Source organism: Babylonia areolata, chromosome 8 (genome assembly GCF_041734735.1).
Source record: "Babylonia areolata isolate BAREFJ2019XMU chromosome 8, ASM4173473v1, whole genome shotgun sequence".
NCBI classification, from domain to species: Eukaryota; Metazoa; Mollusca; class Gastropoda; order Neogastropoda; family Buccinidae; genus Babylonia; species Babylonia areolata.
Genome location: NC_134883.1, coordinates 28082369 through 28105104, shown reverse-complemented (window position 1 = coordinate 28105104; position 22736 = coordinate 28082369). Strand labels below are relative to the sequence as shown.

At 38.4% G+C, this 22736-nt stretch overlaps 2 protein-coding genes across 2 annotated transcripts; one reads left to right on the top strand and one right to left on the bottom strand.

The window, feature by feature from the left end:
- Nucleotides 1–1052: 1052 nt before the first annotated feature.
- On the bottom strand, nt 1053–8269 carry LOC143284705 (U6 snRNA-associated Sm-like protein LSm8). The gene is made up of 4 exons (XM_076591636.1): nt 8199–8269; nt 6996–7036; nt 5459–5586; nt 1053–4140 (listed from the first exon to the last, which is right to left on the bottom strand). Exons 1-4 carry the CDS (start codon nt 8227–8229, stop codon nt 4050–4052), a joined length of 291 nt encoding a protein of 96 aa, XP_076447751.1. The 5' UTR covers nt 8230–8269; the 3' UTR covers nt 1053–4049.
- Nucleotides 8270–8300: 31 nt separating this feature from the next.
- LOC143284704 (large ribosomal subunit protein uL2m-like) lies at nt 8301–16403 on the top strand. Its single transcript, XM_076591635.1, has 5 exons — nt 8301–8363; nt 11818–11950; nt 13461–13582; nt 14181–14429; nt 15626–16403. Exons 2-5 carry the CDS (start codon nt 11835–11837, stop codon nt 16036–16038), a joined length of 900 nt encoding a protein of 299 aa, XP_076447750.1. The 5' UTR covers nt 8301–8363; nt 11818–11834; the 3' UTR covers nt 16039–16403.
- Nucleotides 16404–22736: the final 6333 nt, after the last annotated feature.

The following is a 22736-nucleotide window of genomic DNA, read 5'->3' as shown; positions in this document are numbered from 1 at the left end:
CAGATTGAATGTCCAATGCTTCAACCGCTCAGCTATTGTGCCCATCTGTATACCTTTGAATAACAATCTCAGAGAAAAAAAGAACAAGGAGAAAGCCCACCATACAATTGCTTGCCTATATATAAAAAAAAAATTTTTTAATAAAAAAAAAACCCCAAAAGACGGGAAAGGACAAACTCACAAATCTAACTCAAAATGAAGAGCAAGAGCCATAACTTATCAAACAAATATATAAATGGAGTCTTGATTAAAGTGGTTACAGGCAGAACTGTCTGTGTGTGTGTGTGCATGTGTGCTGCGTACGGATTATGGGACCTTGATGTGAGCGTTGCTGTGCGTGGATGTGTGCGTGCACAAGTTCACTGAGTGAGACCTTAAACGTGTCTGAGATGCACATAATGTAAGTGAGCATGTGTGCTTGTGTGCACACCTGTGTGAGTGTGTGTATGAGTGGGAGGTACTTGTTGTATAAAGTGCATTGGTGGAGGGTGGGGCCTAGACATCTGTGACTGCAGAAACCTGTGCGTGAAGTGGCCTTTCATCAGGTTCAAGGGGACCTCATAAGAGGCCTATACTGTCACAGGGATGGTCTTCAAACTCCAGAACACCCTTATCAAGCTGGTTCAACGTCTCTCAATTGAGTGTTTCCTCAGATGGGCAGCCTCACAGAATCTGACACAAGACAGCTCTCTGTGGACTGCTGGCACTGAGTCTGAAAAAAGTTAGCATTTTGTGGTAGTGCATCAGGGAGATGAGATGAGCACCATGGGACTGATGCCACAGAAGTTGAGACAGCAAAAATAAACTCACACACTCCCAAACAAGAACACCTACTACCCCTCCCCCCCACACCCCCCCAAAAAAAAAAAAAGGTATTCAGTCTCTGCAACCACAACAGATGCCATACTCATCGAAGTTGTGAACAGACACAAAACATGTCATCATTAATCTGGATGCCCATTTGAATTGATGAACCAGTCACATGCAATTCATTTTGAGATCTCTTGCTTCCTTTGTTTTCCCATTCTCACAACAGACACAAAACAGATGAATGAAATTCAACATTTTAATTGACACAATTTCCTTTTTCTTTCTCTTTAATCTAAAAAAAAAAAGAAAAAAAAGGGGGGTATAAAACAATGCATATACATACATAAAACTCAACATTTTCATGTTTCCTCATGCACACACAGAAACACATACGTTAGACCCTGACCCTGCCAGACACAAAACTTCTGTGACAAGAGTCTGTTCCAGTAAATTTCCCCAAAGACAAAATAGCCATATCTCACTTTGGCTGCAGTCAGAGTGTACTATACCTCCCATCTGGAGGCTGCAGAGAGGAATTCTGTACCATTTGAAATTCTTTAAATTTTGCCTCATCCCTGTTATTTTTCTTCTGAATTGAGCTATTTGCTTCCACAGTATCTTTCCACTTCTACTCTTCAACTTGACCATGCTGAAAAGACTGTATAAAGAAATGAAATACATAGCTCAACTGACTGTGAAAGCGAGGTGAAAAGACTGTAAAGGGAGTCAATAGGTGGGGTCACTCACTGGATCACACTCTGCAGGCACTGGTTTCTTCTTCACATGCACTATCATTTCCATACACACAGAAAAAAAAACATCCCGATTCAGGATGTCTGACATTCATATGTAGCTGCACAACTTAACCCTCTTCATGCATTACATTTTACATTCTCAGTGCATTTCATGGATTATAAAACACATACTGTCACAATACAGTCAGAATGATATGATATCTATTCCACGAATTTCCTATGCTGTGCTTCATGGTTTTAACTGAACACTACACATAAACAATGTCCCTTTCTTATCCAGTGTAAGCCAAAGGATCACTGTTTTGATGACACTCTGTCTCAAATATAAACACTCTCAAATCATGCCGTTCAAAACCAATAAAACAAACTTGTGAATGTTTTGGTCTTTCATTACTTTCAAGCAAAGAATTACCTAATACCAAAAGTTTTACTTTATAAGAATTCCATCTAGAATCAAATTAGGACTTTTTTTTTTTAATGTAAAAAAATAAAATGTGCATCTTTTAAAAAAAAAATACTGTCACTCACAGAGTAATAATAATCTGTTAGAAAAATAATGTTTTCCCTCAACTGCAAATTGAGATGCTAGGTTTGAAAACCTGCCATTCTAACTTTTTTTCTTTCTTTTAAACCACACAAAGAACATACCTGTGACAGTGTCTAAATGATGTCAAAATACCCTTGGGGACCACTGTCACCACAAACAGGCAAAAGGTAACTGTCAAAATGTACAACTGTAATCAACACAGCAACTGTCACAATAGACAAATGTAACCAGTAGGTTAATTTTCAATGTGTACAAAAATAACAAACGAACGATATTTCTGGACTCTGACATGAATTGTCAATGGCAGTTGACACACAAGTTTGGTTTCAGTCCACTCAGGATATTTTACAAATACATATTCCTTCCATGAAAACAGTTTCTTCTCTCAATTTTTCTCCTAATTCATCCTGAAATATGTCAGCAGCAGAGTACTGGGCACAGTCAAATAATCCATCATTGTTCTCCCTTGTCTTTAGTTTTACTCAGCAAAAAATCCTTGAATGAAATGAATCAAATGGATGATCAATGAGATAAATAGAAAAGTGCAGAACTGTTGCATAATGAAGCATATTTTAGAGCACCTCAGAAATGTGGCTTCCCACCTTATTTTTAACCAAAAATTAATTTAAAAGCAATGCGGAAGAAAGCTTACACCATTCAATTCCCATCACCAGCCAAGGGTCAGGCAGTTATCATACTGAAGAGGTGAACCAGTAAAAGACTCAAATTTATAGTTAAAACACCAACCACATTCTGTAAAACCTTTAATACCTCTTGTCCAAAGCAACAGGAAAAGAACAATACATTAAGTGACCTGAAATTGGATGATATTTGAAATGCAGGTGTTGGGATAAAAACATTTTTCTGTAATAATTTCATCTCGATTTGAAATCCTCATACAACTCTAGAAAATGTTTCATATGTGATCATTATTGTATGTAAACCTCTGTGCACATAGTTTGAATATCCCCCTCCCTGACACTCTCAATCCACTCTCTCCCTACCTTTTGCAATGAGTTGGTTTTCCTATAAATTCATCTTTGGACATTTTGTTTCCTCTGATAAATCCAATACTGATAACCACCACCACCAAACCCCCTTCCCCCCACTCCCCTAAAAGACAACAATTTCTCTTTAACAGATGAGTAGCACTATTTTTTCCTGTTCCAAATCAAAGAAATGAGAGAACACTGAATGTGAAATGAATAGCCATAGCAATGGATAACACTTATAAAACGTTTCTTGGCTTAAAATCCACAATCGAAAGGTCCCCTCACAAACAAATGCCAACACAGAGTCATGGACACCAAAACCTTGGCTACCTTTTGTCTTACAGTGGAGCAGTGGCTCTTTTGTTACATAAGTAAGCAGAGTAACAGTAAGACATTGCTCATAGTAGTAAGTCATCCAGAAATAATTTGGTGAACACATTTTTTTTTCTGAACATCTGACATGTAATCAAATCAATCCTTAAAAAATCAACAACTATTTCTATAAAACCCTCTACAGCTATTCTGCATTATTCTTTGCATTTTCATGCTGAAAAATAAAGAGACTTGTCAGTAAAGAGTATTACCTACTACTGTACAAGATGAACACCAAACATTCTGCCCTTCAAGTTTCAAATGCACTTGGAGTTAACTTGTGCACACCAAACAAAAGTGATGTTTCGATAACATGACCCTAAAAACTTTCCACTGTAACATATTTCTTGTTCACACCATAACTTCTTTTACAGCAACAATCAATTTCTCACCAAAAAAAAAAAAAAAAAATGATGACACACACTTGCGAATCAAGTGCAACATTCTCAATAGGAACTGCTTCATATGAATATATACATATATGCAATTCCAAAACCAGTCTTGATTCCAGGAGAAATGCACATGGAGGAGAAGCAGCAAACAGATATAAGTCCTCAGCATTCAGACCAATCTTCAGTGCACAACCGGGTTCAAAGGCTCTGCTCGAATGTTATCAAAGTCCACTCGGCTGTCTGTTTCATCGTCCACCTCTCCAATCACAGCACTGTAAACAGAATTCAGGGTGATTAACAATGCAATAAATCTATCAAGATATTCAAGTACGTTTGCTACATTTTCATTTGCATACACCGCTCCCCTCACATAAATACACACACCAACTCAGAGAATCACCTCTTGATGAAATGACCATCCTGTCCATGTCATGTCAGTGTAGGTACTATATGACTCATATAATACTCACAACACTCATATTAATGTGTGTGTGTGTGTGTGTGTGTGTGTGTGTGTGCGAGTGTGAGTGTGTGTGTGTGTGTGTGTGTGTGTGTGTGTGATGAGATATGTATCATGCATGTATGTGAACATATCTATCCATGCAGAAGAAACATAATTAAGTATACACATCTTGTTAAAATTTGGAACGAATAATGAGGAGACAATGATCTATACCAAAAATGTTCAATACCTCAAAACAACATATCTCATAAATCAAGACTACAGCTGAATCCAGCTATAAAAAACTTGTTTCTAAGAAACCATGCATAAAACGTTATCTAAGCAAGCAAAATTGTTTTTCCAAGCCTTTTCTTTTTGAGTTACCAAGAAAACTTGGATATAAGAAACTTAATAAGAAAACATCATTGGTAAGAAACACGTTTTCTTTTTTAGGACATTACTTCACCTTGGTTATGAGGAAATTTTGGCTGTGGGAAAATAGACTTTCTCAGAAACATACTTAATGTTCCTGGTATTCTATTTGTAAGACATAATGGATGTCATGATGTCTTTGCTGGGTATCAGTGACAGGGAACTGTATCTTGAAAAATTGGGGAAGTTACATGGCAGAGAAAAACAAACAAGCGCAGCCCTTGAAGAGAAAAACAGAAATAATCAAGCCCCATAATTTTTTTCTTCAAATCACTGAATGCCAAAATTTCCCTAGCATCCTCAAATTCCCTAGCAGATCAAATGACCCAGGACTATCACAATGGAGCCAAGGTAAGGGGAGGAAACAAGGGCACTGGGCAAGATCTGGGACTGCATCTCATTAAACACTCTGCAGTCCCCCTCCTGGGAGTCTAATGCAGAAGTTTCCACTAAGTCTTTTACCTTCAGGGAATGGCTGGCACAGCCATCACTCTTTTCAATACCTGGAACACTGGTTCATAAGGGAAAGATCTATGTTCAAAATTTGTGTCAACACTGCAAGTGTGTGGTTCGTGTAGTCTAAATTCCTGGCTAACTTTTGCATCAGATGTAAAACCATAGCTTTCAGAAACACAGTGAAACTGAAAAGTCATGAATGTGTTAAACATAAATCAACATTATATCTTGGTAATCAAAGAGAAACAAACCAAACTTACACATTATCACCACGGACAATGTATAGCCCCAGGATGACTTGCTCCATCCCTTGAGAGGTGCTGAAAACTCGCTCGTGACTCTCATCCAGAATCAAGTTGATAGTCTGATCAAAGCCTTTCAGGGTCCCCTATGACAAAACAACACAAAAACTATTTATAAAATATATACAAATAATGATTACAAGATCTATATGATCATATACATAGCAGTTACACCTGTGAAACAGAACAGCACTGATACAACTTTCATACATAATAACGATATGAAAGAAAAATAAATAAAGGTACTTTTACTCAAGTATAAAAATATCAATAACAGTTGCAGCATCCAGGTAAAAAATCCAATGGTGCATGATACTGACAGGCAAGATGCGGAGCACATTATACACACCATCAATATCTGATAAAATATACCACTCTAAAAACAGGTACAGATTTATACAATTATAGGGATAAACAAAATCTGGAAGACAGTAAAAATGTTAACAATAACACAATTAACGGGCATAAAATCCATTTCATTTAATTTTGTTTTCAAATATCCTATCAAGGAATCAAGGGAATAGCCTCTTCTGTGCAGTTACTTTTAGAATTGATGTACATATACATGCTTGATTACACCTTCATTAAACATTTCATTTTACTAATTTTAGTTTACTGGTTTTAGTTGAAAAAACATTACAAAACAAAAAACAGAAAAGACAAAAATTATTTAATATTTTCAGTCCAGTCCAAAATAATTAGAGCCTAGCGGTTTCAGTTTCAAGGAGCTGTCAAAGCATACTGACTGATTCACATGGGCTACACCATCTTCAAAAACCCAATGTGCTGATCAGGCTTTTGAAGCATACCCTAATATCATGTAATTTAACATAAACATACACATCAATAAGCCATGACAAATCACATCCAGCTTTTGGGATTTTCGAGATGCTCCCCTCTGGTCGTCGGTACAGAAGTATAAGGATGAAAACCTATCGCTTCACCAATAGCTTTTTCCCCAAAGCAGTCAATGCCCCGTCTCTCAAACATATCCAGTAAGATTAAAGAGATGTGCAATCAACAACCACTTACCTGAAGATCTAGTCATCAGCCCCATCCACATGTGATATGCAGCTTAGGTTTAAATGTGTGTGTGTGTGTGTGCGCGCGCGCACGTGCGCACACAAGTTCTCATACTGATAATGATATGACCATGTATGTATCCTAAATTCTACTGTACCTGCGTTTGTGTATGATTTTCAATTTATGTTTGTACCTGTTATGTACTACCCCCACACCCCCTCCCAGTATTCCTTTCGACCCCAGTACACTTGGTAATAAAGACATTCTATTGTATTCTATAATGGATATAATTGTGAAGTACAAATAACTGCAAGTGTCAGGTGACACACTGCTAAAGGACTACACACACACACACACACACATTATAAATGTTACTTTTATTTTAGTTTTAATGACTAGAAAAGCTGGACTTACAAACATATAGCAAACAAAATGTCTTAAAAATAAACTGAAGCACCAAAAGGTATCTTACCACAATAATCCGCCCATCAGCAGTGACAATAGAAACAGTTTCTGAGGAAAAAGTCAAGGACTGATGCACTTAAAATACAAAGAAGAAATGTGTATTCCAATTTGGTACATACATTGAAAGAAAAAAAAGCAATCTAAACAAATGTGACTAAGGCAAAATATGACTATACTTTGGTGCTTGTCCTCTAATGAACATAAATAAACAATGCAAAATAAATAATTCAAAAAAAGAAGAAAAAGCCATAATGATTAACTGCTACTGTTTCCTGCATGTGTTTGTGGGCTGGATCTCCCATGTTCACTTTTAAGATGTATCAGTGGGCTTATTACATGCATGACCATCTTTAACCCATCATTTAACAACCATACTCCTTGTCCCCAGCTCTGCATTGTTTGTTCATTTTTCCATAACCCATCAACCACTGACTTGGATTTGTGGATCTTTAATATGTCTGCATGTGTACACAAAGAAGTTATGTCACAAACAGGTCTGTACAAAAACTGACCAGAGAGACTGGGAAAACTTATCTCCACCCTTAATCCACCAGGTGCTGCCATCCAGGACACTCAGATTTAAAGACCAAAGCCTGTCTGCCAGCAAACACACAACATTTGCAACTTTTCAGATCTCTGCTGGACCAGTCAAGTCACTGCAACAGTCCCCAAGGTGAAACATTAATTGCCACAGCTCTAACCATCATCAGTCCTACTCTGCAATAGGTGTTAACAAAAATGAAACAGGATGCATTCCCGATTGAACTGGAAGAATGCATAGCAGTGTCATAACCTACAGAAACTGGGACTAGTGGATCATGCATAGCAGTGTCATAACCCACAGAAACTGGGACTAGTGGGATCCAATGAATATGGAAGTTTGATCAAGGAAAAACAGCAAAATTTGAATTAAACGACTGTAAAAACTGACATATCAAGAGTTGAACAATAGCATCTGCCGAGTATGACTGCAGCATCGGCGCCTACTTTCAAAAGCATTAAGTTCCAACTCTTGTAGATGTACCGGAATATCGTGTAGTGTTGTGTTCAAGCAAAGTAAGTAGCCGGCTGTAAGGTCCCTGTAAATGCTATTTAAAAAAAGAAAGAAAGACAATTGACAGAAGCTCTTGGGCATAAACTTCGAATATAATCAGTGTTTTAGATCTTTCTAAGATAGTTAGTAAAGTGTCCAACAGACGGATAAGGATACTGTTCACGTAACTTTCCAAGGCAGAGGCCATAGCGTTCAAGATTCGCACTCTCTTCGCATTCGCCGGAAGAACTCGGCTGAGAAAGTAAGGGAAATAACTCAAGCGTATCCGGTGACCTCCTGTCGGTCACCGCACGATTCCATTATTTTCAGCATATTTCTATGGTGAGTGTGTGCGTGTGTGTGTGTGTGTGTGTGTGTGTGTGTGTGTGTGTGTACGTGTGAGTGTGTGCGCGCGCGTGTGTGTGTATGTGTTTGCATGCGTGTGTCTTTGTGTGTATGCATGTGTGTTTCCCTTCCAGTTTCAGTGCTCTAGACGAATGAAATCACTATCCACCTCTGAATTGCTCTTAAAATGTTCTGTCTTTGACGTGCGTAAGGCACAGTTGTTATTCAGGAATTATATTATGCAGTTTGTGAGGAGAAACAAACTATTCACAAATAAACAATATGGATTTATATCAGGAAGGTCAATTACTCTACAACTTCTGGAGGTGATTCATAAATGGACTGAGGGGAAAGAGTGGACTGCATCTATATGGATTACCAGAAGGCGTTCGACACAGTGCCACATAACAGACTTATCAGCGAGAGCACACAGAACATCAGACCAAATGGTTAAATGGATAAGGGACTTCTTGAGTGGTGGAGAACAACAGGTTGTGGTGAATGGTGAGGCATCTGAGTGGAAGCCAGTCATGTCTGGAATCCCTCAGGATCGGTGCTTGGGCCCCTGGTGTTTGTCATCTTCATCAATGACTTGTCCGAGCTGTTCAACTCAGAAGTCTACATGTTTGCAGATGATACCAAAGTGTTCAATACAATCAAAACAAAGGATGACTGTGAGACTCTACAAGAAGACCTCAACAACATGTCCATATAGAGTGATACATGGTTTTTACGTTTCCATTCAGATAAGTGCAAACATATGTCAACTGGAAAGAAAACTGACACCTTAACATGTTATAAACTAGGAAATACAGTTCTCAAACAAGTGAATTCAGAAAAGGACATAGGGCTTAAGTTTGAAGAACATGAAGGAGAAAAAGTGAAAAAAGCCAAGCAAATTTTTGCTGTCAACGACAAGAGTTCCTGCCACTGTATAAGCTAGTGAGATCACACCTTGATTATGCAAGTTTCATGTGGTACCATATGAGTGCAAAATTAATAGAGCAGATTGAAGGAGTTCAGAGGTGTGCTACCAAGCAAATTCCAGGATTTAAAGATCTATCTTATACCCAAAGATTAAAGAATCTGAAGTTACCAACGCTTAGCTACTGTAGGTTAAGAGGAGACATGATTGAAATATATAAGATCATTACAGGAATTTATGACAAGGATGTGTGTAGCTTCATCAGACTCTGGAAGGAAGTAGCACCACATACAGGAACAATGGGACATCCTATGAAAATATACCCATTGCAAGCAAAGACATCCCTGAGGAAGAACTCATTTGCACTGAGAACTGCCAACATTTGGAACAGCCTTCCGACACATGTCGTTTGTGCAAAAACTAAACACTTTTAAGAATAAGCTCGACAAATTCTGGTCAGACCAAGAAATGATGTTTGAAGACTTTAAGGCAAAAGTACAGACAACTGGCGTAAAAAGCAGCCTGAACTTGAAGTAGAGTCCGATGAAGACAAACCTCTGGGACCTGCATCGGAAAACAACTCTAAGTAGCCCTAAGTAACTACGTAAGGTTTATAGGAAAGCCAACAGTGTTCTTGGATTCCTTAGAACACAGTAGAAGGAATCTAAAAACATCTTCGAGCATCACAAAGTCAAATGCCAACAAGACCCTGGTACAGCCATACCATGAATACTGCTGATCTGTTTGGAACCTGTATCAACAGGGACAGATAAAAAGATTAAAATGTTGCAGAGAAGAGCGGCTGTGTATCATTGTATGCCACCAGCCAATACCACAACACTAGCAGCGTCACATCTTCAAGTGAAGACTAAGAGTGGGACACACTAGAGACCAGATAACAGAAGATCCAGCTAGATCATGTGGATATTGGACCAGCTGATTACTTCATACCAGCAAACACAACTAGGGAAGCCATCTACTGATCTAGGCAGAAATTCATACATGCGTACCCACCATCCAGGTCAGAATGTTTAAAACAAAGTTTTTCCCCCAAAACAATTCCTCTTTTAAATTCCATACCAGCCACAGTTGCTGAAGCCCATTGCTTGATGTTCTTTAGTTTAAGCAGGAGCTGCACAAACTATCATTTTATTATTATTTCCCCACAAGTAGGGTCTATGATGGTTGGGGCTGTGTTGGTTGGGTTTTCAGGTTTGTCCATGGGTACTGCTACTGTAGCTGGATTGGCCTGACTGGAGACCTGAAAACCAGGATTTCTTTTTGCTTGTCTTTTCCAGTGTTTCTGCTAACACAATTTGATTTGATTTATTTTCAGTATCCCCATAAGTGCACTTGCAATGCAGTACACTATCAGTAATCATGAAAATTCTCTCAGTATCAATTCAGATTCAGATTCCAGACATCAAGTACTCATGCAGGGTTTTATGACCTGATACAGTGTTCACAACAATATGTTAGTGCTGCTGGTAGTAGTATATCACCCAATTCAACCAAGTCTATTTTAAAAAAAGAAGAAGAAGAAATTTGCTTGATAATCAGCTTACTCAGTTCCTGTACAGTTTTACTTTGGTATGACCACACCTGCCGTTGAGAGTATATTAATTTAAGCAGCATACCCTTCATATTATTATTAAACAACAGTCTGATACAGTTGAAAAGGTGCAATGAAGAACTTAAGTTTGTGCAAGAAAAACACATTACCTAGTTTTATGATTCATTATCCCATATTTTCTTTTTACGGGTAGAAGTGCTTATCTCATTAAGGTATGTATTTAGGAAGATCTCTGCTTCTTTGGAAATGTTACTCAAATTTTCGGATCAGAACTGCAAGTGTGTTTCCTTTTTTGCCTTGTTGACAACAGAACATGATATAACTGTTTAAGAGAAAGTGCATTTGCAACCACCCAAGTTACATCATGACAGGGACAAACCTAAAGGGACATCCAGAGCAGTATCATCATCTGGACATCCAGAGCAATATCATCATCATCTTCATCATCAGATATAATTATTGTGTGTATAATGTCATGATTGTAATGAAAATTTTTGTGTATAATCTTTGAATTTGTCTGCGTTGTCTAACTATAGTTAGCATGTCCATTTTGTAAAACTCCCTTTTTCCTTTTCTTTTTTTTTTCTTTTTTTTTTACCTCAGTCATTTTCCGCACATTTCCTTCCATGTTCCTTTACTTACTTTTTGTTGTCAGTACATCAGCTAATCTTACTGCTGTACTGTCCTTAGTCTGTTAAGAGGTTACTGATTTAGAGCTGGGGTAACAGGTATTTTTCTACATGAAGGTAGGCAAGCCTGCTATGGGGATCAGTTTGTGTCACTGTCAGAATGCAAACAAAAGTTTTTGTCTTAGTTTTGTTATCAACTACACTGTCTCAAAGCTTAGGAGAAGGATTTGATGTGCATGCTGGAAATGACCAATAATAAGTGAATAACATGTATGCCATATTTTAACGTGTTAATGTAATCAACCGATGTCTTCTTCTTTCCAGGTACCAAAACGTCGAAGATGGCCGTTACTGATGTTTGTCGAAAGTTTGCCTCCTTATTACTTCAATCTTCAGGAAAGCTGATGGTTCAACCTTCTCTCAAACCCACATCATCCACCTCACATTATTTATCAAGGTAATGATTGCTGTTGGTGTAAAATATCTACTTCCTCTTGTGGGGACTAAGGGATCAAAACCACAGTGATTCAGACTAAGATTTTCTTTTAAGGTGAAAATCTTGGCTACCATCTAATGGCCTTAAAATGTGGGGGTTTTTTTTAAAGGTGGGAGGGGCCTATTTACCACCTTGTCTGCAACAGGTCTTCTGGTCTCATACAGTACAATGGTTAAAGGTGCCATGTGTACAATGGATAAATGTAAATAGATTTTATATATTACAAAAATGATATGAAGGAAAACATATAGCCATGTTTTAAGGAGGAAGGTGGCAGAATGGATGACGCTCATCTGCCAATTCAGTGTCCGTAAAGGTCTGGGTTCGATTCCTGCCCTCGCCCTTTCTCCCAAGTTTGACTGGAAAATCAAACTGAAAGTCTGGTCATTTGGATGAGATAATAAACCGAGGTCCCATGTGCAAAACAAACTTGGCTCAAACAAATGTGTTGTCGGCTTGCAAATTCTGTAGAAAAAATCCACTCAGATACTGAGATAGGTACTCAAACATGCATGATGAACACTGCAAGTATGTTTCCTTTTTGGCTTTGTTGACAACAGAACATGATATATAACTATAAGTGAAAGTTATGCTGCTGTCAGGCATCTGTTGAGCTGATGTGGTGTAGCATATACAGCTGAGTCAGAATGCAGTGATGCCTCCTTGAGAAACTGAATCCAGGTATAGTTTAGGCAGTCATACTTTGTTTTTAGGAATAATTAAGGATAGTTAATTTTTCTGGAGCTCACAAAACATTCACATATAGATTTTAGGGTTTCAATATTCATACTTTTAAAAAAAAATCATATTCAGCATGGCACAAAAATTGGTATTTGTGATAATGGGGTTCCACTTTCATGGACTGTCATTATGATTCATTGAAGATCTGTGTGTGTGTGTGTGTGTGTGTGTGTGTGTGTGTGTGTGCTTTTTTGCAAGCATTATAAACACATATATTGATAAACTAAAAAAGGGGTTCCATTTCATATATCAACGGGGTTGGATGATATGGAAATTTGAATAATCTAAACCTCAGGGACTTTTCTGTAAAACACTCCCGTGATTTCAACCCTGCACCTTCTGAATCAGCTCCAGTTTTAATTAGTGTTATAAAACTGAATTTTTTCAGTTGCTGGATAACCTTATTAATTCTAAGATCACAGGCAGGCCTTGCTGTTGAGTTGAAAGATAAGATCCCAAGGTCCTAATTCTATGTCAGCAAATCAGTTCCATACTTTATCAGTTGTTTGACATGTTTTGCAGTAATTAAACTTTGTATGTGTGTGTGCCTTCACTGTCTAATTGAATGAAAAATGAATGCTGATATTTTTTGTTGTGCTGTAAGTGTAACTTAAAAAACGAGACAGATTGTTTCGGTTTAATCCTGGGTTTCTGATTTCAACTTAAGTCTGACTGTCTCTATTTTGTATCATTGACATGATTATAGATCTATTTTCCACATGACCTCCAGGTGCCTTCACACAAGTGGGAGTCTGAACGGGAAGATGAAATTCATCAAGCAAGGCATCGATACGACAAAATATACCATGCGCCCTCTACCTCTACCCAGATCAGGAGGCCGTGGTCATAATGGTATGGCAGCCAGACTTTTGGTTTTTTGGTGTGTTTTTTAAAGTTTGTTGGTTGGTTGTTTTTTGGTGCGTTTTTTCTTAAAGATTTTTTATGAAACCTCTCATTTCTATGTACTGCTTTCCATTTTCTGCATGGAGTAATGTCCAGTTTGGAAACTTCCGCAAATTCATTATCCTGATTTTGATTACTTGCACGCCTGCAGTTGCCAGCACACAAAAAAAAGTTCTGTTTTCATTGCATTATGATACACATGCAGACCTGATCTTAAGCTCCATCTTTATCAGTGAACTGCACATACATGCACACACAAGCACATGAGCATGCACACACCTCTACAGTATTAGGCTGTCATCATCATCACCACCACTTCACCATTTAGTTATGAATACAACAGATTGATATAATACATATCATAATGTGATAGACTTGATTAAAATTTATCCTAGTGTGGGTTGTTGTTTTTGTAACATTTGAATGGGTGCAAGTGTTTGCATTTCCTGTCTGATCGTTTCTAGTTTGATTATGTACATGTGTTTGTGTGTGTCTTTGGATATCATCATTTGCTAGCAGCTCACTGATTGGTGGATACTGTCAACAGGACGCATACAAACCCATGGGGTTGGCGGTGGTAACAAAAAGTACTTCCGCATGGTGGATTTCAAGCGTGTGGGGCCCACAGAAGGAGAGCCTCTTGTGGAGCAAGTGCTGTCAGTCCGCTACGATCCCTGTCGCACATCTGACATTGCCGTTGTTGGTGGTGGTAACCGCAAGCGCTTCATTCTAGCTTCCCAGAACATGAAGCCTGGTGACCTCATCAAGACCTCGGGCAAGCTGACACGCATGGCCGGTTTGTTACTTTCCTTATTTTGTATACCAGCACACATATACGTTTTTAACTTGTCTTTAACAAATTTAAATCTTTAGATAAGTTGATTAGAAAGACAAGTTAAATACTTACATAGCATTGTGAGTTTTAATCTTTGAATAAGCTGAACATTATCAGGTAAGAACTGTTGGTTATTATGTTCAGTGGTGTGGAGAGTGAATGGATTGGCAATATTCTTCTGAACATTCAGCTGCTGTTGGTATGATACTTTTTTATGGCTGTAAAATTATTTGTAAAAATCAAGGGATATTGGATCAGTTTCAGTTCACACAATCACAGATACAGTGGGATTTGTGTCACAAAGCCTACCATGCTGGCAGACTCCAGCACAGACTCTGCCTCCACTAAAAAAAAAGTAGTCCTCACCTACCCTCAGATTATATTATCATCACTTCCTGGCCTCTCCTGTCAAGTGGCACCCACAAAGCATGGACACTCAGCGCCCAGGCTGTAGTGAGTCTTTGGCATGAACCACTTTAATACATACATGCAGCACACATGTAATGTAGTATCCAGATTACATGTTAGGTTTCCCTGCCTCACCTTAATTTTCTGTGATCAGCTGCTGAGGGGCTGGTAAATTTAGTTTCAGTCAGAATTAAAACATTTGCCTGACTTGAGACATGACTGCTTGTAAATTATGTAAGGTACACATACATGAGAAAAAACCAAAAAAAACAAACTGTTATGTAAACAGACACACAGAATATGTAAACAAGAGAGACAACAAAAAAGAGAAGAGAGGGATCAATAATATAAATCCACCTCTTAACATTGAACACTGTCAGACTGAGTGAGTGATTAATAAAGTTTTGAAAAAAAGAAATGATGTCTTCAAAAGAGAACACAAAGTCTGTTTGATAAAGGAAAACAATGGAAAAAAAAAGATCTGTTGAAAAGACAAAATCAAGTCCCTTGAACTTTGTCTTCCACTGTTCCAGAATTCTTTTAATAATGTGGCATCATATCTTAAAACCTCCATTATAACTTCCACACTTATCCATAAATGCTGAGAGAGACAGACAGACAGAAGAGAGATAGGGAAAGGCAGAGAAAGGGAATCACAGACAACATCACTAACCCCCACTCTCACCACCCCCTCACCCCACTCCACATCCTTGTCGCAACATGACAAGAACATTTCTGTTGTGTTACAGTGCGGGCAGCAGAAGGAGATGCTCATCCTGTAGGGTCTCTGCCTCTGGGCTCAGTGGTCCACAACGTGGAGCTGTATTCCGGGGAAGGAGGGGTCATTGCCCGAGCTGCCGGCACATCTGCCCAGCTTGTGCGCAAAGTGGGCGATCGATGCATTGTCCGCATGCCCTCCAAGCGAGAGATCAACATCTCCCAGGACTGCATGGTGACTGTGGGCCGAGTTTCTAATATGGACCACAACAAAAAGATCATTGGGAAAGCTGGACGCAATCGCTGGTTTGGCATCAGGCCGCAGAGTGGGTGGTGGCACAGGAAGACGGGCTATAACGGACGGAAAATCAGACCCATCAAACCCACTAAAACTTATCTCACACCCCCTCCACCCAAACCTGGTCTGCATAAGTTTGCAGTGTAGTGCTTGAGCTTTGTTTTGTCTTTATTTAGTTTATATTGCTGACTCAGTTACCGTGTAAAGAATGTCTGAACATTCAAAAAAAAGTTATTCACCTGGAATGTATGGGTGATTGTGTGGGGATGCACATGTGATTTGATAAATGTCATGAGCGTTGTTCTGAAAATTGGCTTTTGTATCAATCCATCCTGAGCTGACATGTACACATTGATAGTTGAAGTAGTTTGACCACATGATATCACACACTCGCACACACACACACTTACACATATGCACACACATACACACACACACATACATACACAAACACATTTTTTTTCTTCTTTTTGATGCAATAAAAATTATTCCATTTATGACAACTCTAACAAGTGATGTCTGTGTGTGTGTTTCAAAACTTTTTGTTTCTGTATGTGTGTGTGGGTGTATCAATGTGTAAGTGTGTTTGTGTGTGTGTGAGTGACAGTGTGCAGCATATTCTAACTATAGATATATCACATGTGCTGGAGGTAGGATGTGGTGGAGAGCATTGAATTCAGCCCTGCAGTAAAACAGACCAGGGCTTCCCTATCTTGTTGTATGGCGAGGGAGTAGGGTGGTGGTGGCAGAATTGTTAGATGCTCTGAAGTATTCCATTTTCTTTTCTCTTTTTCTGAGGGTTTTTTTTTTTTTTTTCTTTTTCTTTTTCTCAGTTTTCCACAGACTTCCAGCATCCACCTTTGAAAATGCATGCACATTTTGGTTTGAATCTTTTCTGAACTCTCTGTGTGTCTTTGTCTCTGTCTGTCTGTCTGCCTCACTCTTCTTCTTCTTTCTCTGTACTGTCTCTTTCTCTGATGAGAGTTTAAATTCAGCTCACATACTGGTGATTGGTATGCTATATGGACGGACCTACCGTTCTCTGCCAACAAAATGCTACAAACAAGACACTGCATCATGGTGTGACGTCACGATCGTAGTGTTTTTTGTTGTTATTTTTCTCCAATGGCACATCGATATGTCATCTACTGTACTGTATTGTGCAGCAATACGATCCAAATTAGTAAACAATATTCACAGTCATTTCATTAATTTTTTTCTTTCTTTTTTTCAAATTTGTGGGTGGTGGATAACACACAGCAATGCAATAACAACTGCCCTTCACCACCCTCACCCTCCCTCCCCCCTCCCCCATACACACATTCACTATATATATATATATAAAAAAAATTTAAAAAAAAAAGCAAACCGACGACCAAGTTCACAAACAAAATATAACAAAATGAAACAAAGGAACGAACAGTCTGCCATTGTGGGCCACCTCCAAGTATGGACCACCTGCAAATTGTCTGGGTCTTGCAACTTTTTTTCTTTTTTTGTCTCACACACACACACACACACAGAGCTCACCCCTACACATACACACGCGTGCGCATGCACACACACATTCATACATTCACCAGCACCCACAACACACGCACACATTCAGAAATCCAATCCAGAAACATGGAAATCCAAAGTAGGAGGTAATGTTGTCTGTTGATATGCTTGGCCCCGACATGAGTGACGCCCCCTGGGTTGTGAGACGGCTGCGTACCAGACTGATGATTACATTTGGCCTTTTATTTCATTTTATTTTTCCCCCATTTGTATTATCCCCCCTTTTGTTTCTTCTTTTTAAATTATCTTCGCTCTTCCTCTGTGGCCGTCATCCTGTTATTGTCATGTTTCCTTGTTTCTCTATGACTCAAAAGAATTAATGGGAATAAACAAACTCTGAACTCTGTTGCCTTTAGTAAAATTGGTTGAAAATTCACCCCGTGGGCTACCTCTCTTTCATACAGTTAAACTGCCAACCAGTTTGGGTCCCACCCTCCTGGGTTTCCACATACACTTCTGAGGCTTAAAATTAGGATGGGGGATGTGGAACTGACTCAAAAGTAAGATTGTCATTAAAACTGAATGACGAACTCCCCCGCCCCTCCAAAAAAAAACAAAACAAAACAAACCCAACAACAACACTGAAAAGAACACACACACACACACACACACACACACACACACACACAAACCACAAAAAACCCAACAACCACCAAAACAAGAACAAAAAACAAACAAACCAACCAAAAAACCACCAAATACTGGCATACACAGATATACTGGTACTCAACACGCGATATAGAAGTACTAGTAGCATGCACCAGATCCATGCAGATATTGAACAACACCAACAGTTTCGTGATATAAAAAAAAAAAAAGAAGAAGAAGAAATCAAAATCACTCTTCCTCCCACCACACTGGGTTTTTTTTAAATTTTAATTTTTATTTTACTAGCATGCACCAGATCCATGCAAATATTAAACACCAACAGTCTCGTGATAAAAACAAAAAATCTGAATCACTGTTCCTACCACCACTCTGTTCTTTTTTTCCCTGTTGTCCTGCAGAAGTTTTGGAATGACTTTCATAGCTGCAATGACTGCATGCAGTCTTTCACAACTCCCGACTCGTAAACTGCTGTCAACAATTCCACTGGCAGTGTATTTGGCATGAAAATGCACTGTGTGATACAGGATATATGAATTCAACAACAACAAAAAACAGAACCACTTTCAAACTGGGCACACCCCCGCCCACGCTGAACAGTTATACAATCATGCCAAATTATATATATCTAGAAGTTAGGAAAATATCTGTCCACAACTTGTTTGTGTGATAAATAATGACGAACGCAGAAGGAGAACGCGTTCACATTCAAAACCAGCCATGCACATACTGACCGTGAAGACAAAAGAAGCGTTGCTTACTCTCCACTTTCCTTGGCTGTTTTTACACACTGGAAGCCTTGACTGGACAAGGCTGCACGTGCTTCTGAAACTCCACGCAAAGTGCCACAGAGAATAAACGGAATATTGTCTGCCATGACTTTCCAGCTGTGCGTCAAATGTATTTATAAAATGCACAGTGTAGGTTTTAGAAGTCTTTTATTTTATTTTATCTTTATTTTTTATTATTATATTTCATTTATATGTGTTTTCTTAGTTATATGTTGTGTTGATACCATAGAAACATGCTGAGCGAAGTTAAAGGTCAGTGGATCACAATGAATGAAAGAGTGAAAATCAATCCAAAAAAAAGAAAGAGTTGGGAGGGCGGGGTTTAACTGAAGACAAGACAGCTTGAGGGAAAGAGAAAGCAGAAGGGGGTGACGAACTGAAAATGGCTAAAGAAAATGGGGTGGTAGAGCAAACATCACACACACACACACACACACACACACACACACACACACACACACACACACTTGGAGTACACAAAAAAGCTATGGTGCTTCCTGTGTTAGGTGAACTGGGCAGATTCCCAATAAGTTTAAAGATAATGTGCCAAATTATTACATATTGGATTCACATTATTCAATTACCAGAAACTTCCCTCATCAACAAAATATATAAGTCCATGTACCAACAAGAAAATACAACTTCCCCATGGTTGATTTTTGTTAAAAAGATACTCGAAATTATAGGCCTTGATCACATTTGGAAAAATCAATTCACTTTCAACGTACATAGACTGAAATACGTCGTGTATAAAAAAATTAGAAAATGAATATATCAAATACTGGAAAGAGAAAAGAGAAAAAACATTAAAGCTAAAATTTTACAATACGATTGTAGCAGAGTACAAAACTGAAACCTACCTTTTAAATATATCAGATACAAAACACAGACAAGCTTTAACGAAACTCAGAATAAGCGCGCATGACCTAAAGATTGAGAAAGGTAGATATTTAAATATTCCACAAGAAGACAGATTATGCAACAAGTGTAACATCCTGGAAGACGAAATCCATCTTCTTGATCATTGTATTAAATATAAAACCTTAAGGCAACAATTTTTAAAGGATATTCAAAATTCGAATAACACAGGACATATTCCCAGTCAGGTGATGCTAACAGATGATGAATATATAGAAACAAGATTAGGAAAATTTGTGTATGAATGCTGCTGCAATTTACCGCATTAACTGATTGATAAATTGTGAGTTTTTCATTCGTTCATTCATTTACCATTGCAATTGTGTCTTATAAACCTTACGGTTTCATGACAATAAAATCTATTCTATTCTATTCTATTCTATTCACACACACACACACAGACTCCTTTCCCTCTCCTCTCTTCCTTCTTCCTGCTATCTCCCCTCCATTCTTTGCCCTCCCATTTCCATCTTATAACACAGAGTGAAAAAAAAAAAACAAAAGACGTAGAATCGATTGACTACTACTACTACTGTTACTACTACTACTCAATACTACTACTTCTACACACACAAACACACACACACACACACACTCCCACTACTACTACTACCACTATCACTGCTGCAACTACTACTACTACACACACATACACACACTACTACTACTACTCCTACTACTACCACTGCTACTACTACTACTACACACACACGCGCGCGCGCACACACACACACACACACACACACACACACACACACTGACACACACACACACAGGGGCGGGGAAGAGTACGGGGAAAAGAAAGATGAAGGAGAAAGGCGCGGGAGGGAAGAGTGGTAAAAAGAGGAGAAAAAGACATAGAGGGAAGGGACAGGTGGGGGATGGAAGACTGAAGAAGGGGTGTGGAAACCAAATATGTGTGACGTTTTTCTTTTGTGGAGGACAACATTACTGCTTCGCTTTTACAAGCTTTTGTTGTTGTTGTTGTTGTCTGTTAGTTTGTTTGTTTGTGGGTTTTTTTGCCCAAGGATGTAGCGCAGATAGATGATTTGGCAAAACAGAAGTGAAATAACTAGCAAACCTTCACCTCCCCCCTTCCCCCCCTAATTATATCATGTATATATTATTGTTATTATTTTACGTAGTATATGTGGCCCACTACCAATCGATCTGTGTCCTTTTGTTTCTTTTCTTTTTGTTTTTGTTACATCGTTTCTTTTTCCTTCTTCATCAGCCACGCACATTACTTACTACGCTCGTCGTCCAAGTAACCATAGCAACAAAACATCGTCTTAAAAATGACATCGTCAGATAACTATAATTTTCGTTTCCTCCACGCGCTGGAAGCCCTGACTGGAAGTCCACATCGCAGTGTGGTCGCACGGCACACAGAGATCGACACGTAGACTTGTACAGAAGTCAGTGACACTAGAACATACGGAAAGGTGGGTGCTTGAGAAATCAGCAGTAAAGTGTAGCTTGTCGCTTGTCTGCTTGGTTTTGCTTTAAAATGAGCAGTCACGGTTAGTTGGTTCAGTGGTTGGCTGGTTGGTTGATTGGTTGGGTATTAGGTCGGTTGGGTGAAAGCCGTGACTTAAGTGATTACTTTCTCAGTAAATGCGTGTTTTCCCATTTTCATATATGTCTTTCTGCTGTGTTATTGTATGTATCTTTTATCTTTAACTTTGTTGGACTACTTTATCAATGTTTCTAATATATATTTGTGGGAATGCTTTATCAATTTATATGCGTGTTTGCGCGCGCGCGCGCTCTCGTGTTTGTGTGTGTGTGTGTGTGTGCGCGCGCGCGCACGTGTGTGTGTGTGTGGACGGGGTAGGCCTAAGCCTAATATAACTACCAAAACAAAACAAACAAAAAAAGACGAATATCAAAAGCCGGGTCAAACATATGATAAGATTTTAAGTGAACGTGGACCCATGACAGAATCTGGTTGAAGAAATAAGGGGAGGGGTTAATGCATTTTTTTTGTCTTTGTCCAGTCTTGCACCGATACCCTCTCTGTGCGTGTCACCATATGGCCTATAGCCAACCCTTTCGTTGTGTTCTTAATTTTCCCCAGCGAGGTTTGCAAATGTGTGTGTGTGTGTGTGTGTGTGTGTGTGTGTGTGTGTGTGTGTGTGTGTGTGTGTGTGTGTGTGTGTGAATAGAATTGAATAGAATAGAATAGATTTTATTGTTATGAAACCATAAGGTCCATAAGACACAAGTGCAATGGTAAATGAATGAATGAAAAATACACAATTAATTGATCAATTAATGCAATAAATTGCAACAGCATTCATAAACAAATTTTCCTAATCTTGTTTGTATATATTCATCATCTGTTAGCATCAACTGACTGGGAATATTTCCTGTGTTATTCGAATTTTGAATATCTTTTAAAAATTGTTGCCTTAAGGTTTTATATTTAATACAATGATCAAGAAGATGGATTTCGTCTTCCAGTATGTTACACTTATTGCACAATCTGTCTTCTTGTAGAATATTCAAATATCTACCTTTCTCAATCTTTAGGTCATGCGCGCTTATTCTGAGTTTTGTTAAAGCTTGTCTGCGTTTTGTATCTGATCATATATTTAAAAGACAGATTTCAGTTTTGATATATTATTTAAAAGAGAGGTTTGAGTTTTGTAATCTGCTACAATCGTACTGTAAAATTTTAGCTTTAATGGGTTTTTTTCTCCTCTTATCTTTTCAGTGTTTGATATATTCATTTTCTAATTTTTGATATACCACGTATTTCAGTCTATGTACGCTGAATGTGAATTGGTTTTTCCAAATGTGATCAAGGCCTATAATTTCGAGTATCTTTCTAACAAATATCAACCCTGAGGAAGTTGTATTTTCTTGTTGGTACATGGACTTATATAATTTGTTGATGAGGGAAGTTTCTGGTAATTGAATCATGTGAATACAGTATGTAATAATTTGGCATATTATCTTTAAACT

Bases quoted from the DNA above. Each gene is read 5' to 3' on its own strand.
- LOC143284705 (XM_076591636.1), bottom strand. From the start codon at position 8,229: ATGGCCTCTGCCTTGGAAAGTTACGTGAACA. The intron at 7,037-8,198 runs GTATCCTTATCC...CTTTTTCCTCAG, and splicing joins CTTGGAAAGTTACGTGAACA to AAACTGTTTCTATTGTCACT. The intron at 5,587-6,995 runs GTAAGATACCTT...GTTTTGTCATAG, and splicing joins CTGATGGGCGGATTATTGTG to GGGACCCTGAAAGGCTTTGA.
- LOC143284704 (XM_076591635.1), top strand. From the start codon at position 11,835: ATGGCCGTTACTGATGTTTGTCGAAAGTTTGCCTCCTTATTACTTCAA. The intron at 13,583-14,180 runs GTATGGCAGCCA...TACTGTCAACAG, and splicing joins AGGAGGCCGTGGTCATAATG to GACGCATACAAACCCATGGG. The intron at 14,430-15,625 runs GTTTGTTACTTT...GTTGTGTTACAG, and splicing joins CAAGCTGACACGCATGGCCG to TGCGGGCAGCAGAAGGAGAT.